At 40.1% G+C, this 18,047-nt stretch overlaps 1 protein-coding gene across 1 annotated transcript in view; it reads left to right on the top strand.

Annotated features, from left to right (window-relative positions):
- Positions 1-18,047, top strand: part of RHOBTB1 (Rho-related BTB domain containing 1) — a 58,034-nt gene that overhangs the window by 30,308 nt on the left and 9,679 nt on the right. Inside the window, exons 4-6 of the mRNA XM_006835798.1 lie at positions 3,567-4,540; positions 6,227-6,345; positions 15,408-15,558. Coding sequence (XP_006835861.1) covers positions 3,567-4,540; positions 6,227-6,345; positions 15,408-15,558 — 1,244 coding nt within the window. The remainder of the gene's footprint in view (positions 1-3,566; positions 4,541-6,226; positions 6,346-15,407; positions 15,559-18,047) is intronic.

Here is an 18,047-nt window from a genome sequence, read left to right as displayed (position 1 = left end):
TTTTTAAAAATCATTTGGATCTATATTTGCAAAAAGACAGCACTGATTTTCACATATCTCTAGTGGATATCTTTTTACAGTGTACTGTACTGAAAATACAACATGACAGAGGATTTGTTTCACTATATAAAAAACAAACATAATTTTGGTAGAAACTAAGTTTTTAAAATAATAATTTCGGGGCCCTGGATTCATGGGGCATTGCAGTTAATTGGCCTCAGATATGTTTTTAGTGGTTCTGCTCTACCTCTTAGTCATTGTGTACATTGTGCCTGGAACTGTTAAAGCTTCTATGCAACCATCTGAGGTACAGTTGGTCTCTAGTCACCTAAAGCAACAGAAAAAGGAGTCAGGGAGAGGAAGAGGAAATGGGATGCATGACTAATAGTCTCCATGAGCAACTACCTCCTTTGCCTTGAGACCAGAGCAACTGGATGGTGCCTGGCTACCATCACTGAACATTCTGATCAAAGATTCCATAGATGATTCCTGATGGAAAAAGGATAGATACAGAACAGAATTTCAAATTAGCATATACTCCAGACTTTCTGGAGCCAGAGAGACTGGATGAACCCTTAAAATAATCTGTAAACCTTAAACCGAAACTATCCCCTGAAGTCTTTTTAAAGCCAAATAGTAGTCTAGCGTCTTGCTGTTAAGTGTCATCGAATCAGTTTTGACTCATTACGACCCTGAATAGGGTTTCCAAGGAGCAGCTGGTGAGCTTGAACTGCCGACCTTGTGGTTCAAACCGACCTTGCAGTCTAACGCATTAATCCGCAATATCTGCCTTGATCATTACGCTCTTTTGAAAACTGAATGGGATAAAACCTAGCCCAGGTAGCACAGTGGTTAAAGCACTCAGCTACTAACCAAAAGGTTGATGGTTTGAATCCGCCAACCAGTTCTGTAAAGATTTATAGCCTTGAAACCCTATGGGGCACTTCTCCTCTGTCCTTTAGTGTCCCTATGAGTTGAAATTGGCCGGGCAGCAGTGGGTTTGGCTTTGAGTATATGGGATCAAAGTGATCACAGCAAGTGGAAAGATTGACTAGGAACCTTAGGGGGCAGTGCATTTATGTTAATAGGGGATAAGAAGCTCAGAAAAGGAGGGTGAGGATGGTTACATGCTCGAAGAATGTAACCTCTGTCCCTGAATTGTGCATATAGAAGCTGTTGCATTGAGGTGTTTTGCCATGTATATTCTCAACAACAAAATCAGCTTCAGAAAAATGCCACTCTCACATTGCTATTATAAAAGAATAACTCTGTTTTTATGCTTAACTGCATTTTTAACTGGAGAATGTAGCATTCTTAAAAAATGTTAACATTCATATCTTCCTCCAGTGTTTGCTTAATAAACTTAATACACAATTTTATACTGACACAACTTTTTAAGCTCTTACAACAGAAGCAGATGGTAATTTTTAAATATAAATTCTGGCATTCATGCTTAGTTTTCATAATCCTTCTATTCTTAAATACATGGACTAGGAATCGCATATTAGGAGCCACATCGAGGGAAGGAGGGCTCATGAAGAATGAGACTGTCCCTGCCCTCAGGGATTTTTGTACCAAAGACTCGGTTAGTAGAGTCAAATATCACTGAAAGGTGGACGGTTGAGGAGAGCTCTGGCAACTCTAAGCCTTCTCATTGAGCAAAAGAAGGTGGCATTTGAGCAACATCTGAATGAGTTAAATCTTTTAGTCATTCTCAAGGAGGTCTGAGAAACAAGAAACACAAAATGTTCTAAAGAGCAAACCTTAAAGTTAAACCTTCTTCCCTTCATGTCCCTCCACCTTTGTCAGCACCCTACAATTTTTCCTCCTTTCTCTCCATCTCTTCAGGTCCAAATTCTATGTGATATGATCTTATTTCTCTTAACATCAGTGCCTAAAATGCACTGAATGTATTGAAGGCCAGATGTTTATTGAGGAATATCAGTTCCTACGAGAATTTCTCCGAATCAGTGTGTGTGTATGTGAAGAGCTCAGCAATGAATCAGACTGTGCCCATGTCCTGAAATCCATCAGTTTCTTTACCGTGATTGCACCATAGCTACAGCACTGTGCTGCTCAGATTGTCTCCACAGATTTCACCTGAAGGATGATTGCATTCAATGAGCTTAGTAGAAGCAAGCACATAGCAACAGAATTGAGTCTAAGACATATTTGTTATATAAAGATTGTTCTTTCAGCATTGTAGACTATTGACCAAAATGGAGAGAATCTGAGGAGAAATCAGTTTAGAGGCTAATGCTATAGACCAAACAAAAGATAACAAGGCTCTAAATGAAAGGAATCTGGTGTGGCTCTGTGGATTAATGCGCCGGTCTGCAAAGTTCCTTTGAACCATAAGGTCAACAGTTCTAGCTCACCAGTCGCTCCTTGGAAACCCTGTACAGGGTCGCTATGGTCAGAACCAACACAACAGCACTTCACAACAACAACAACAACAAAAGAAAATGGAGGAAAATAGGAAAAAGATTTTTAAAAGGATTCGTAAATTCAGTTGTTGTTGTTTTACACCATCAAATTGATTCTGACTCATAATGACCCAATATAATAAAGTAGAACTGCCCATGGGGTTTTCTAAGCTACAGTCTTTATGGGGGGCAGATCTCTAAGTCTCTCATGTGGAGTCACTGGCTGGGTTCAAAGCGCTAATCTTTCACTTAGTAGTTAAACGTTTCACCATTGAGCAACCAAAGCTCCTTCATAAATACAGTAGTTAAAACTTAATGAACTGTCCAGTGTCAACATTTCACCAGAAGTAGGAAGCTCTGGACACTGGTTATTTAGTAGTGGTCTCTTACCACCTGGCAAGTGTGGCCTTTGATGACCCTTTAACTCTTCCTCAATTTCCATAAGAATGTAGAATGGAGATGATACCTCCTGGGTTACCGTAAAGCTCAGAGGAGAAAAAGTATCTGGATTCATTTAAGAAATTACTAAGTATAACTAATGCTTAGTACAAAGTTGGTTTGAACTACAAGGTTGGTAGTTCAAGCTCACCAGCCACCCCTCGGAAATCCTATACAGGATCACTGTGATCAGAACTGACTCGACCATTGGCACTTAGCAACAACATTAGCTTAAACACACAAGTGATGATAAGGGTGGCAGTGGATGATGATGTGGAGATTAGGATGCAAACAGCTCCCATTTATCAAGCTGGCCAGCTCCTATGCTGAGTGCTTTTCTCCGATTATAGCCCTGAAGCATCTTGATAGATTTAGGTACACAAAACTATTATTTCTATTATACAGATGGGGACACTGCGACTTAAAGTTTAAGTAACTTGACCATGGTCAAACAGCTAGTGAATGAATGATACTTCAGTTATTGTGGTTACTATTGGAAAACACTTCCCCCGTCCCCCCTTCAGTCATAACTTCTGTGCTTTGGAAAGGCTTGAGGGCAGTAGTACATTTCTCAAGATCTTTAAAAGTCTGAGTAGGATTTTAAATGTATACTTTAATTGTGTGCTTAGATAAGCCCTGGTTACTTACACACACACACACAAGATAAGGTTTATTATAATATTTTAAACTCTTGTATTTCAGGCCCATAAAAAGAGGGGATATTTTGCCCCCAGAAAAAGGTCGAGAAGTTGCAAAGGAACTGGGCATACCATACTATGAAACGAGTGTATTTGACCAGTTTGGAATCAAGGACGTGTTTGACAATGCTATCCGAGCAGCCCTGATATCCCGCCGACACTTGCAATTCTGGAAATCCCACTTAAAGAAGGTTCAGAAACCTTTACTTCAGGCACCATTCCTACCTCCAAAAGCCCCTCCACCGGTCATCAGAATCCCCGAGTGTCCCTCCACCTGGACGAATGAAGCTGCCTGTTTACTGAATAATCCTCTGTGTGCGGACGTCCTGTTCATCCTTCAAGACCAGGAACACATCTTTGCACACCGAATTTACCTCGCTACCTCCTCTTCCAAATTTTACGATCTTTTTTTAATGGAATGTGAAGAATCCCCAAACTTGGGTGAAGTACCTTGTGAGAGAGAGAAGCAAAACAGGGATTTCCAGCGGTGGGCTTTGAGTCTTGGAATGGATAAGGAAAAGGAGGAGGGCACCCCAAGGACACCTCAGGCAGATCAGTGGAAGTCCTCAAGTAATGATGTGTTGGAGACGCTTTGTCTGGAGGCTGAGGACTCAGTTCCAGAGACACAGGCTTTGTCAAGTTGGAGTAAGGGTTTCATTGGCATGCACAAGGAAATGCAAGTCAACCCCATTTCAAAGCGGGTGGGCACCATAACTGTGGTCAGGATGGACTCTTCAGTTCAGCCAGGCCCTTTCCGGACCCTGCTCCAGTTTCTTTATACAGGGCAGCTGGATGAAAAAGAAAAGGATTTGATGGGCCTGGCTCAAATCGCAGAGGTCCTGGAGATGTTTGATTTGAGGATGATGGTGGAAAACATCATGAACAAGGAAGCTTTCATGAACCAGGAGATTACAAAAGCGTTTCACGTCAGAAAAGCCAATCGGATAAAAGAATGTCTCAGCAAGGGGACATTCTCAGGTGAGGGGGCCCAGTGACAGAACTTTTGAGATTTTTCATGGATTTTAGTGTATATTTGCCAAACATAATGGGGGGGAAAGGATAACATAGCTAACACAAATGTTTTTCCATGTACTTTACATGAATTAACTTACTTAATTCTCATCAGACAGAGTCAAATATTTTTATCTCTATTTTTCAGATGGGGAAGCTAAGGGACAGAAAGTTAAAGTAACTTGCCCATGGTTACATGAGTAGAAAGTGGTAGAGCCAGGATTTGAGCCCATGATTTTGTGACTGCAGAAACTGCTTCCTAAACCACCACAACTTGTCTGTCAGGTTACCCTTAAGCCTATCTTCAGTCTGTTTGATGGTTACAATTGACCTTCAGGATGCCTTCCCTGAAAAACTCCATTCTCCATTGACCCTTCAGTGCTTACCATGGCAGAAACCAATGGCCTCTGAGGCCATTGAAAGTCTTGATGACCAGATTGATGGCCCCTATATTTGTCGTTCATGCCCCTCTCCTTTTCTCTTCTCAAAATGCTTTGCCCTACTCTTGCCTATTTTTCTTGCCCTTCCTAGTTAATATCTCTGCCGTATGTTGACCACAGTGCCCTTTTGTAATTGCCAAAGCATATTGGTAGCCTGTGTCCAACATGGGTTACTGACTGATGCCTGTTCAGTCTTAGACATGTGGCCCTGTTCATTTTTGTTTTGAAAGCACCATCTGTGTGTGTGTGTGTATGTGTGTTAGTGTATTTCAGTGTAAAAATTTGACTTCCTTACTTCTTTTATATAGACACCTCTGTTTTTGTTTTTATCGTTCATAATGCCTGCCATGGTACTATATATTTAATGTTTACTGAGTCAGCTAATAAATTTTACAGATTACAAGCATATCATTTATTCCAAACTCTGACTATCATAGTGTAGAACTAGTCTTTAAAAAGTTAATTAAAACAAAATGTTACAAACTTACAGTAAATTAAACAATAGACCTTAGAGTTGATTAAATCCTTCTCAACTTACTGCAGAGATATAATAACTAAACTCAGTGTGTATGAGCTTCCTTGACTTCTGTTTTTTTGTTTTGTTTGTTTTAAGGTATAAAATACAATTTAGAAGTCGTTGGAGAAACTTAAATGCAGAGTAGATTGTCTAGACTTAGGGGATTATTATGGTTTGCTTTCTTAGGTATGATATAGTATGGTTATTTTGGGGAATGTTCTGATTTTTAGAAAATTCATGATAAAGTAGGAGCGAATTGTCATGCTGTCTTTAAAGCCACACACACATATAACTATATATAAATACAAATATAATTGAAACAAACATGAAAAACTTATAACAATCATTGCATCTAGGTAATGGGCAAATGGATTTATGTTATAATATTCATTCCACTATTTTATGTGTTTAAAATTTTTCAGAATAAGAAGGAAAAAAATGACTCTCCTCCTTTCTGTTACATTCTGGCTTGGAAAACTTAAGTTGTGGCCTTAAATAAGTGATTCTAAATGATTGCTCATTAATTTTTGGAGAGCAGTGGAGGAGCTGGGTTTGCTGAAGAGGGGAGTTGACAAAAATCAGCAAATAAAGATAGGAAAGAGAGGGAAGGGTTTAGTGAGTAAGAGTGGAACCAAAGCCTGGTTCATGCTCTCATTGCGATTTGCTTATGGCTGTGTTTCCTCAACCCATCGGCAGATGTGACGTTTAAGTTGGACGATGGAGACATCCGTGCTCACAAACCACTCCTGATCTGCAGTTGTGAGTGGATGGCTGCCATGTTTGGAGGGTCGTTTGTGGAAAGCGCCAACAGTGAGGTATGTGCCTTTCTAGAACCTAAATGGTATCTTTATGTATCTTCGTGTGGATTTATATAAATTGTTTAAGTGTTGAAGTAACTTTAATTCTTTAACTACTTTCATGAAATGGTTCTTTAGGCAGGGCTGGAATGTTAGGCTACCTCTTTATTTATTTATTGGTCATTTATTAAATGTGAAGGAGCCCTGTTGGTACAGTGAGTTCAGAATTGCTCTGCTAACGTCCAGGTCAATAGTTCAAATCCACCAACTGCTCCAAGGGAGAAAGATGAGGCTGTCTGCTCCCGTAAAGATTTACAGTTGAGCAAACCCTAGGGAGCAGTTCTGTTCTTTCTTGTAGGATCACCATCAGTTAGAATCACTTCAACGGCAATGGAGTTTTTTTTTAAAAAAATTATTATTATATGTAAGTACCTAAGAACTTTGCGTACAGACTGTCCTTCCATCCTCACAGTTGACCTCTTCCATGAAGATCTGTACTTTTTAAACAAATGTTACAGTGCAGGATACTATCCAACTCAGAGATTTAGATTTTAGAACTCATCTTCCAGAAGTTTCTCGTTGTTGTTGTTAGGTGCCATCAAGTCAGTACTGACCCATAGTGACTCTATGCACTGCAGAATGAAACACTGCCCGATCCTGGGCCAACCTCACTATTGTTGCCGTGCTTGAGCCCATCAATGCTGCCACTTGGCCAATCCAAGTTTAGGAAAGTGAAAAGAGTTTTGGGCACTTAGTCCTGGGCTCAACTCTGTCCAGTGCCAGATGGGAGACCTTAAGAAGCCATATACTTGTGCTTCAGTCTCCTCATCAGCTCGCCTTGGGGGGTTCCCTTAGGAGACGTGACTCCTGAGGCTCTACCACGACTTGCCTCCTCTACTTGAAGGGATACTAGGACTGAGGACCTATTAACTGTAAGAAGAGAGTATGGAGCTAAGCCCCCTCCTCTGAACTACTGAGATGGAGTAGATACAGCAGGACCACCTGGGAGACTGGCTGTGCCCCCCAAAGAAGAGTATTCTTAGCAGGACAGAGTCAGCAGCCTGTCTTGGAGACCCTACATCCTCATCTTTTTACAAGCTCTGTTGAAAAGAGAGGGGGTAGAAAAGTCCATCCAAGCACTTCTACCTTTGGTGTTAGAGTGAGTGAGCATTTTTGCTGGGGTTTTTGGGTATTTTTGAACTATCTTTTTGGAAAACCAGCAACAACAAACAAACATGGAGATACCCCATCAAGTTTATTGTCCTAAGAGGTTTGTTTTGCTTATCTCAATATCTCGCCAAGCTTTTCAAGGAAATACAGAAAACAGTTACTTTTCCAAATGGGTGCGCCATCAGAAGAAACCTGAGCTCTCCCATTGTAACCCAGTAGCCTGCATTTGCATCCACAAGTAGGGAAACAGAATCATACAATCACAAGCATGGGATGTTTGGTGCTTAGAAGGTCATTAGGCCACACTTCTGCTTCCAGAACAAACTACAAGAAAAATGCATTGCCATCTCGTCAGTTCTGGTTCATAGTCACCTTATAGGATAGAGTAGAGCTGCCCCACTGTAGGGTCCCAGAGACTGAACATCTTCATAGAAGCAGACTGCCGCACGTTTCTCTCACAGAACCCCTTTGCCAACCTTTTCCATCAGCAACCGAGTGCTTTAGCCACTGTACCACCAGGGTTTCTTAGAACAAACTGCAACCAACCAACCATAGCAAAGGACTGTCTGCTGTATGGAGAAGAGATGTCAGAAATATTCTGATAACCTCTTCTGATGTCCAGTAACTTTAATAGTTATGAGGTTTTCACCTGGAATGATTGAAGGCTTTCCAGTGTTCTCAGAAGTATTGCCATCTGCAGAGCCTTGTTACCAAGACAAATGGCAGCTTGTAAAAACACAGCCCGTATTTACAAGCTGTGTGAGTTTGAGCAAGTGACTTCACCTCTCTGAGCTCTAGTCTCCTCATGTGGAAAACAGCATATAAGAGTATCCACCGCATTATGTGGTTGTGAGGTGCAAGAGTCAATATTTACAAAGCACATTGTAACGTAAGCATTAGGTACAGTACAGTCTTATCTTGTTGTCAGTGGTTGTGAGGGTATTTTCCTCTCTTACTTGAAAGACAATTTTGGGGTAGTCCCTGACTGCTCCTTGGAAACCCTATACAGGGTCACTATGGGTTGGAATCAAGTTGACGGCACTTGACAACAACAACAACATCTTATTAGTATGAGGATCCTGAGGGGTTGACCCATTGGGCTGCTAACCACAAGATCAGCAGTTCTAATCAGCCAGGCACTTTGTGGGAGAAAGAAGAGGCTTTCTGCTCCTGTAAAGACTTACAGGCTTGGAAATCCTCTCCAGAGTCACTAAGAGTCGTTGGAACACAGTAGCTGATTTGTAGAACTTCATCCAATTTGCATTTCATGGGTTTCTGTAATCTCCAGCGATAAGGAGCTTAGAGACGTGCTTCCCCAGTTCAGTGGACAGTGTGCTGACTGACTCTGCTGCAGAGGGTCTGCTGTTAACCGAGCAGACAGACGTTGATCAGGGTTAGGAAGCCAGGCACAAAGTGACCCTGTCAGAACTGACCTCCCCACTGCTAATCCTCTTCATCCCTTCCCCAAACGGACTGTAATCGTCTCCGGATTAAAGTGCAGCAGGATCACTATGAGTCAGAACCAACTCCAAGGTACTTAACAACAACAACCAAGGTGACCAAACACACAACCTTGGCAGCGAGTGTGAATTCACAGGTGCCAGTCTATGGTTGTTCAGTAACCTGTCCTGGAGATAGTCATATGTTTAACACAGCCTTCTCATATAGTGCTATAGGTTCAGTACTGTACTGCTAACTGCAAAGTCAGTGGTTCAAACCCACCAGGCATGCCTTGGAAACCACATACATGGTGGCTATGAGTCATGGTGGCTATGAGTCCTCAGCAGCAAACACTTACCCAAGAAATACCATGTCCTCACCAATTAGGTCCTGTAAAGCTGAGGCTAATGTTGTTAAGTGCCGTTCCAACCCATAGCCACCTTGTATAGGGTTTCTGAGGAGCGGATGGTGAGCTTGAACCGCTGACCTTGAGGTTCAAACTGATTTTGCAGTCCATCGCATTAACCCACAGTGCCACACCAGGGCAGATTCAGCTTCAGGTAAGCTTAAAAGACAAAGTCCAAGGAATAAAGTAATGGAGTGCCTAGGCTAAAATTCCTTTAGCAAATCTATTAAGAATGCCAGGAGCCAGTGAACTATAAACTTCAAAATGGTTAAAATAGCAAATCTTATGTTGTAACTCTTAAACTGTATAAAATGGTAGCTGCACGCTCTTATCTCATGCCTGTCTAGCTTGACCTTGGGTAAGCCACTGATTCTCACTTAAGCACCAGTTTCCTCAGTCTGTAATATGAGGATAACAAGGGAAGCTTCCTCAAAGAGTGGACATGCAAATGCTCAGTACATGGTAAACGATCCTCATGACATTGTCGTTACGTGCCATTGAGTCAGTTACGACTCATAGTGACACTACACAGGTTTTCCAGGGGTCGGCTGGTAGCCTCAAAGTGCTGGCCTTGTGATTAGCAGTCCAGTATTTATCCTAATTCTTGTTAAATTATTTCTAGGGCAGGTGAAACATTGCCCCCTCAAATCCTGTTTAAAAGCCCCCAAGCCCCTTTCTAAACCCAGGAAAGCGTAGTAGAAGTGGTCATGGGGATAGGGTGGAGCATTCAGTGACTGCTCAATAAATACTCCATGGTGGACTGAGGCCTGTGTTCACACTTGACATTTGCCCTTTACAGACCACTTTTAACTCTTTATTGCCTTGTGAAAAATCTGTCTATTGTGGCCTTAATAATAATAGAAATCACACTTATACCCAGAAAGGAATAAAACATTCCCATTGCTGTTACTTTAACATTTTTTGTCCTTTAATAGTCAAGAAGACACTGTATTTTACTTCTATTCGTCTCATTACTTTTAATGTAGCAGTAAACAGAATCCTCTCTCCAGAGGCACGCTACAAGTGGCTCATTACAAATACATGTTGGGGTTATAGTAAGCAATACTCTGGATCAAGAACACTTTCTCATTCTTTACCTGACCATCTCTAATTATAAGCCTAGTAGTCTGTGCTGATCTTAGCAATTAAAAATTTAAACCTGCTAAACTGGAATATGGAACATTGTTGAGGGTTGTTTTCACTCATTACTTTGTTTTCCTTTTTTCTTCTTCTTCTTCTTCTTCTTTTAAGCTGCCTCTAACTGGTAGTATGCAAACTTCTTAATTTAATTTCTTCATTTATATATTATTTTTAAAGTACTGTAAAATGTTCTCTCTTCTGTTATAAATGTAATTATAAAATGTGAAAGTGCAGAAACAGGCTTTTTAAAGAAATCAAGGCACGCAAAGGAAATGTATGTTCTAAATGTATTGTCAACTTCTTTTCTTTCACTGATTAATTCTAAGAGTCCCTGAAATTATATGCCCAAAAGAATCATAGCTTTAAAAAAAAAAATGATATAGTTTTGTTAAGCAAGAAGAAACAGTAGGTCATGGGTGATTACAGACGTCAGCATACTCCAAGTTTGCTGGAAGGATTGGAGCAGAGCCACTTACTGGAATCTGTCATCCCCTGCTGCCAGAAATAATTTCTTTTAACTTAGGATGTCCGTTTTACCATTTGTATTTCTAATAAACATTATCTTTTTTTAAGCAATGACTTAGCATATACTTCTGCCAAAAATAGTTAAAGGTAATCTCTTCTTGTTGTAGGTTTTGAGTGCTGTTTAGTCCGTTCCAACTCACAGCAACCCTGTATAGGGTTTCTGAGAAGTAGCTTGTAGTTTGAACCACTGACTTTGTGTTTAGCAGTTCAGTCCTTATCCTACAGTGCCCACACCAAGACTCCAAAATCTTAGTCTCTCGGTGAAAAAGAAAAAAGCTTTAGATAATAGCTCTTCCAAACTCCTGTCATATAACAGAGGATGACTTTGAAGGTCAGAGAGGTTGAGTGATTTGTCAGAAGTCACACAGTATTTTAGTGCTATATCCTCAGACCTGACTCAGACTTTGGCCCTATCGCACAAGCCATAGTTCAGAAGCAGTAGCCATTTCTGTGTTTATGAGAGGAAGCTCTGGGACTTCTTATATTAGCAATCACTAATACTTTACAGCACTCAGCAGTTTGCAAAATGCATTTCCTCTATCAAAATGGTTCATCTTTCAAAGATTCACAACTTAATTAACCTTCAATTTTCAGGAAAACTATACAAATCTAAACACCATTCTAGAGAAATGAAATTTTGCCAGCTGTTCATACACACAAATGAGTTTATGTGGGTGTCTGTAAATATCATCATGTCTGTACAAGTATAAAGTAAGTGTCTGCACACATAAACATACATGGATGTAAGCAAGTATAACTGATGTGAGGTTCACTTTAAGAGCAATTAATTTTTTTTTTTTTTTTTTTTTTTGCTGCTTCTGTTCCCTTTTATTAGAGATTCATGGTTAACAGGCATTTAAGGAACACCATATATAGATAAGGCGAACAAAGCTAAACTTGTTGGGAAGAGCAATTAATTTTTCATATGTAGATACAGCGGGTTGAGGAAGAGGAACATTACAACATCTGTGTATTGCAGATGATCAACATGAACAGCCATCTCTTTACTCTTAAAATAATGTCAGTGACAGCTTCCATTTTCTAAGGTCTATGTGTCATAGAAGTTGTGCTCCAAATGTGAAATAACCACACTTATCAGATCGTTTATAGTAATGACCTATTCAGCTTATTTGTAGAATCAAAATTGTTACTCTCACTGACTGTATATGAAAGGGATTGTTTTAATGACCCTTTAGGACGTACCTCTAGCGGATTGATAGGGCATTCCCTCTCTGAAGTAGCTGGTGACTGGACGGGAGAGCATGGGATGCTGCTGTGGCTTACAGAAGTCTAGAACCTCACTACTAGAAGCTGCTTGTAGAAAGAGTGTGATTTCTTTCTTTCTCTCTCTCTCTCACTACTTATCTATCTAGCATCTTTCTACACACATATACACATATATATACAAATACACTATACTACTGTTGTTAAGTGTCATCCAGTCAGTTCCAACTCATAGCAGCCTTATGTAAGATTTCCAAGGAATGGCTGGTGCATTTGAACTGCTGACCTTGTGGTTAGCAGTCCAGTGCTTATCCTACAGCACCATACCTGGATTCCATATATATATATATATACACATATATATGCATTACATATACATTCTTTATTGCATTATATACATATTATGTACATAATACTATCCATAGTTTGTGGTTCTGTAGGATAAGCACTGACCCACAAGAGTGTTTGGACTGCAGGGTTTGCAGTTTAAATCCACCAGCCACTCCTCAGCAACCCTATAAAAAAGGGTTGCAGTGCTCAAGGCACTTAACAACAACAACAACAACAAACTTAGTAGTGTATGGAGTCCTAGTGTGGCAATGTAGGATAAGCATTGGACTACCAACCACAAGGGGGTCCTGGTGTGGCACTGCGGGTTAATACGCTGAACCGCAAGGTCGGTTTGAACCACAATTCTGTTGTTCAAGCTCACTAGTCATTCCTCAGAAACCCTATACACAGTTGCTGTGAGTTGGAATTGACTTGACGGCACTTAACAACAACAACTAACCACAAGGTCAGCAGTTCAAGTCTACCATCTGTTCCTTGGAAATCCTATACAGGGACACTATGTAGGGACCGACTTGACGTACATAACAACAATAAAGATTTATCGTGTGTATATGTGTAATGAAGGAGCCTTGGTACCATAGTAGATTGAGAGCTGGGCTGCTAATCACAAGGTCAGCAGTTCAAATCTGTCAGTCCCTTCGTAGGAGAAATATGAGGCTTTCTCCAGTAAAGATTTGTTGTCATTAAATGCCTTTGAGTTGGTTCTGACTCATAGCGACCCAGTCAGGATGACTATGAGTCAGAACTGACTCGATGGCACACAGCTATCACCATCACCACATATATTCTATATACATATATACACCACGTATATACTATATACACATATACACCACATATATTCTATATACACATATATACCACATATATACTATATACATATATACACCACATATATACATATATACACCACACATATGCTATATACACCACATATATACTATATACATATATACACCACATATATACTTAGTATATACTAAGGAGCACGGTGGCTCCATATGATTAGCTCTGTACTGCAAACCACAAAGTCCACAATTTGAGCCTATCAGCCACTTCCTGGGAGAAAGATGAGACTTTCTGCTCCCACTAAGATTTAAAAGTCTTGGAAATCCTATACAGAGTCACTGTGAGTCAAAACCAACATGACAGAACTAAACAATAACAAAATAATAGCAACAGCAAAAAGCAATCCATTTTATATATAATGCTTTATATGTAGACGTTTATTTATAAAGTATTAGAAATAAGTTTATAATGGTTCATCCCTTTGTTCTTAAAAATCTCATTCTTAAAAATATTAGTGACCCATGGTGATGGTGGTTTGTTGTACCATAACCCAAATCTTTACTTCCTTACCATTAAGGATTTCTAGTACAGCACAGTGGTTAGGAAATAGATTTTTAAATTATATTCTAATTCTTGTCACTACATACTAGCTCTATGACTTGGGACATGGAACTTAACCTCCCTGAACTTCAGTTTCCTTGTCTGTAAAATGAAAAGAAATATAGTGCCTTCCTCTAATGGAGGGTATAAGGATCATATTAAACCATTCATGTAGCATGCCTAGCACAGGGCCTAGTATATACAAGGCCTTCAACTAAGATGGCTTTTTATAGACATTGCTATTCCAATAATAAGTGCCAGTGATAACCAGTCTTGGCATACCAGGGCCGGTTTCCTGGAGCCATTTACAGCTATATAGAGAGGATGTTCTACAGGAACATCCCCATTGGCCCATGCCCAACCCTCTAGAACTCTTGTACCCAGGTACTACAGATACTTGGGAGAGAAAATGATGCAGGAATCTTATTCAGCATACCCAACAAACTGCTCCCTCATTTGTCTTAAGAAAAGATTCTTTTGGATTCTGTGAATCTCATATTTGATAATGTTCCATTCATTCTGTATTTTTGTGGTTGTACCATAGGAGTTAAGGAGCTCTGGTAGCATAGTGGTTACAAATTGGGCTGCAAATCATAAGGTCAGCAGTTTGAAACTACCAGCTGTTCTGCTGGAGAAAGAGGAGGCTTTCTGCTCCCGTAAAGATTTACAGCCTCGGAAACCTTGTACAGGGTTGCTATGAGTCAGAACTGATTCCACAGCACATAACCACCAACAACCACCACCATAGGAGATAGGAACATTTGTATTTCATTCTAGAATATTCTGATGATGATGGTGGTGGTATGCCCTTGAGTCGATTCTGACTCGTAACGACCCTATGTAGGGTCTCTGAGCCTCACCTTTCTTTCACCAAGCACCTGCTGGATTCAGACTGCTGACCTCAAGGTTAGCAACCCAACATGTAACCCACTATGCCAATTGGGAGAATAGAATATTCTGAAGGAACATCAAAATCAAGCTCTCATTGTGGCAACTAAGACTGTTGCTTGTGCCCTGTTTTGACAACTAAGAGAGCTGGACTGCATCATGTGTCAGCAACAGTGTGGTTTGCAGCTCCTCCAACACCTGTCATGTTGCTAGGAGATTTCTTTTCCCACAATAGACAATTACATTGTACTTGGCAAGGAGCACCCATAATGTTATCATACATTTACAGCCATTTGTCTGATTTATAAGTCCAATAGTCATTTTAAAATTCCAAATCAGGCTTTGTCAGACAAGCTAACTCTTTTATCATCTACAAATCAAACTGTTAATGTTTGAAGCTGTAAATAGTCAGGCACTCCGAGGCCCTGATGTCTGAGACTCACCAATATCAGCTCATACGGTTGGGGTATTTAAAAGCAGCGTAACTTGGAATGTGCACACTTTTTGATTTCTTTAGAAGATCTTAACTTTTCAAATAACATTGCAGGTCTATCTCCCAAACATAAACAAGATGTCAATGCAGTCAGTTTTGGATTACCTCTACACCAAGCAGTTGTCACCTAACTTGGACCTGGACCCACTGGAGTTAATCACCTTGGCAAACAGACTTTGCCTGCCACACTTGGTTGCACTTGCAGGTAAACCTTATGACTCGGGGCCATTCAGTGTATGACTTTCATATTTCTCAAAATTACACGTAAGCAAAAATAAGATTTCCAGGGAATGAAAATAATCTGTTTTTCTTTACCCCAAAAACAATTGTTTTGTTAAGGATACTGTGAATTAAAGTCATTTGAAGCAGAAGTCAAGAAATCAAATGCTGTATTGCATTTGGCAAATCTGCATGGGACCTCTTTAAAGTGTTCAAGAGCAAAGATGTCAGTTTGAGGACTAAGGTGCGTCTGACCCAAGCCATGGTATTTTCAGTATCCTCATATGCAGGTGAAAGTTGGACAGTGAATAAGGAAGACCGTAGAAGAATTGATGCATTTGAGTTATGGTGTTGGAGGACAATATTGAAAGTACCGTGGATAGCCAACAGAACAAATAGATGTATGTTGGAAAAAGTACAGCCAGAATTCTCCTTGGAAGCCAGGATGGCCAAACTTCATCTCTCATGCTTTGGACATATTGTCAGGAGGGACCAGTCACTGGAGAAGGATATCATATTTGGTAAAGTGGAGGGTTAGAGAAAAAGAGGAAGACCCCCCTAGCGAGATGGACTGACACAGTTGCGGCAGCAGTGGGGCACAAACATAGCAAGGATTATGAGGTTTGCCCAGGACCAGGCATTGTTTCATTCTGTTGTACATAGGGTCACTATGAGTCGATACTGACTCGATGGCACCTAACAACAACAACAATATGAACTGATCAAATGTATAAGAGAGCCCAGTTCATATCAACAAATATTTCTTAAGCATGTACTTTGTGATATCCTCTGTTAGATGATGCAAATATAAAGATGAATAATGCATGACCCCAGCCCTCAAGGGCACACACTATATGCACCTGGGATCATTCTGGGCCACTGAATCTGAAGTAAAGCTATTCTTACCCACATAATGTGTGCTCAGAGGCAGTCTTTAAGAAAATGGCAATAGAATGCCCTGGTTATAAGCCCAGGCTGCCAAGCCCAACTGTCTAGATTGAAATGTTTAGCTGGTTGGTTTTGTAATGTTCTTAACCACTGTGTGTTTCAGCATTCTCTCTCTTTTAAACAGCAACAGTTTTACTTAACATAGAGTTTTTATGATGATTACATGAGTTAAAATAAATAAAATGTCCTTAGAAACACTGTCTGGCACATAGTAAGTATTATGTAAGTGGCTTTCTTAAAGCTATTTTAGAAAATGTTCTGACATGGTTAAAGTCATTTTGGGGGAAAAAAAAAAAGGAGATTTGGCTTAACTTGCCAAAGTCTAGATTGGTTCATTTGCTAAGGTAGAGCAGGTCTGTAAAGCAGGGGTAGGGAACATCCGGTTCACCAGCCAAATAATGCCCTCGAAATCATTTGGTCTGGCCCTGCCAGGGCAACTGCAGTTCCAGCCATCACAGTTGTGGTTGTCAAGTGCTGTCAGACTCATAGTGAGCCTGTATAGGGTTTCTGAGGAGCAGCTGGTGAGCTTGAATTGCCAACCTTGTGGTTCCAACCAACCTTACATTACATTACATTCTAGCACATTAACGCACAGCACCACACCAGGACTCCCTAAGTATACTTAATGGTGTTAATAAGTGGTGTTATTACTATTAGGGTTATGTAATGTACAGCTTCCCAGTGATGCCCTTAATCATTTATAGTTTGATGTGGTCTACAACATTGTTACTATTAAGTACCAGACATAGGGTCATTTTCGATTCTTAGCAACTCCTCATAAGGTTATCTTGGCTGTAATCTTTATAGAAGCAAACTTCTAGGTCTCATAGTGCTTAAAAATCAGTTTGTGGGGTGAAAACTTGCTGTAAATTAAAGCATGAAGTGAATTATCAAGAAATATTACAAAATAGGAAACCTCACACTTCCCAATTTCAAAACCGCTTAGCAACAACATTTGTTAAAGAAAGGATTTCTCCCTCATTTAATGGACTCTTGCTCATATTGTTGTTAAGTGTCGTCAAGCTGGTTCCAAATCATAGCAACCTTGTGTAGGGTTTCCGAGGAATGTCTGTTAAGTTTGAACTGCCTACACTGTGTTTAGTAGTCCAGTGCTTATCCTGCAACACCACACCAGTCCTTTAATACATGGTGCTGACTAAACTTGATATCCATTTGTAGAAAACGTAAACAGGATCCATTCCTCTGACTATATACAAAAACTGATTTAAAATGTATCTTAAAGACCTAAATGTAAAACCTAAACCTATGAACTTCATGGAAGAAAACATAGGAACAAACCTTGTTGTTGGTGTGAATACCATTGAGTCAGTTTCAACTCACAGAGATCCCATATAAGGTTTCCAAAGAGCCGCTATCTAGTGAGCTTGAACCACCAATCTTACAGTTCAAACCAGCCTTGTAGTCCAGTGCATTAACCCTCAGTGCCACATTTATAGCATGAGTAAACTACCAAATATATCTAAATATGCACAAACAGTAGACTATAGATAATTGGGACCTTTTAAA

This window comes from Chrysochloris asiatica, unplaced genomic scaffold, assembly GCF_000296735.1.
Source record: "Chrysochloris asiatica unplaced genomic scaffold, ChrAsi1.0 scaffold00020, whole genome shotgun sequence".
Classification (NCBI taxonomy): Eukaryota; Metazoa; Chordata; class Mammalia; order Afrosoricida; family Chrysochloridae; genus Chrysochloris; species Chrysochloris asiatica.
The sequence above is the reverse complement of the archived record's forward strand: the minus strand, read 5'-3'. Positions and strand labels throughout refer to the sequence as shown.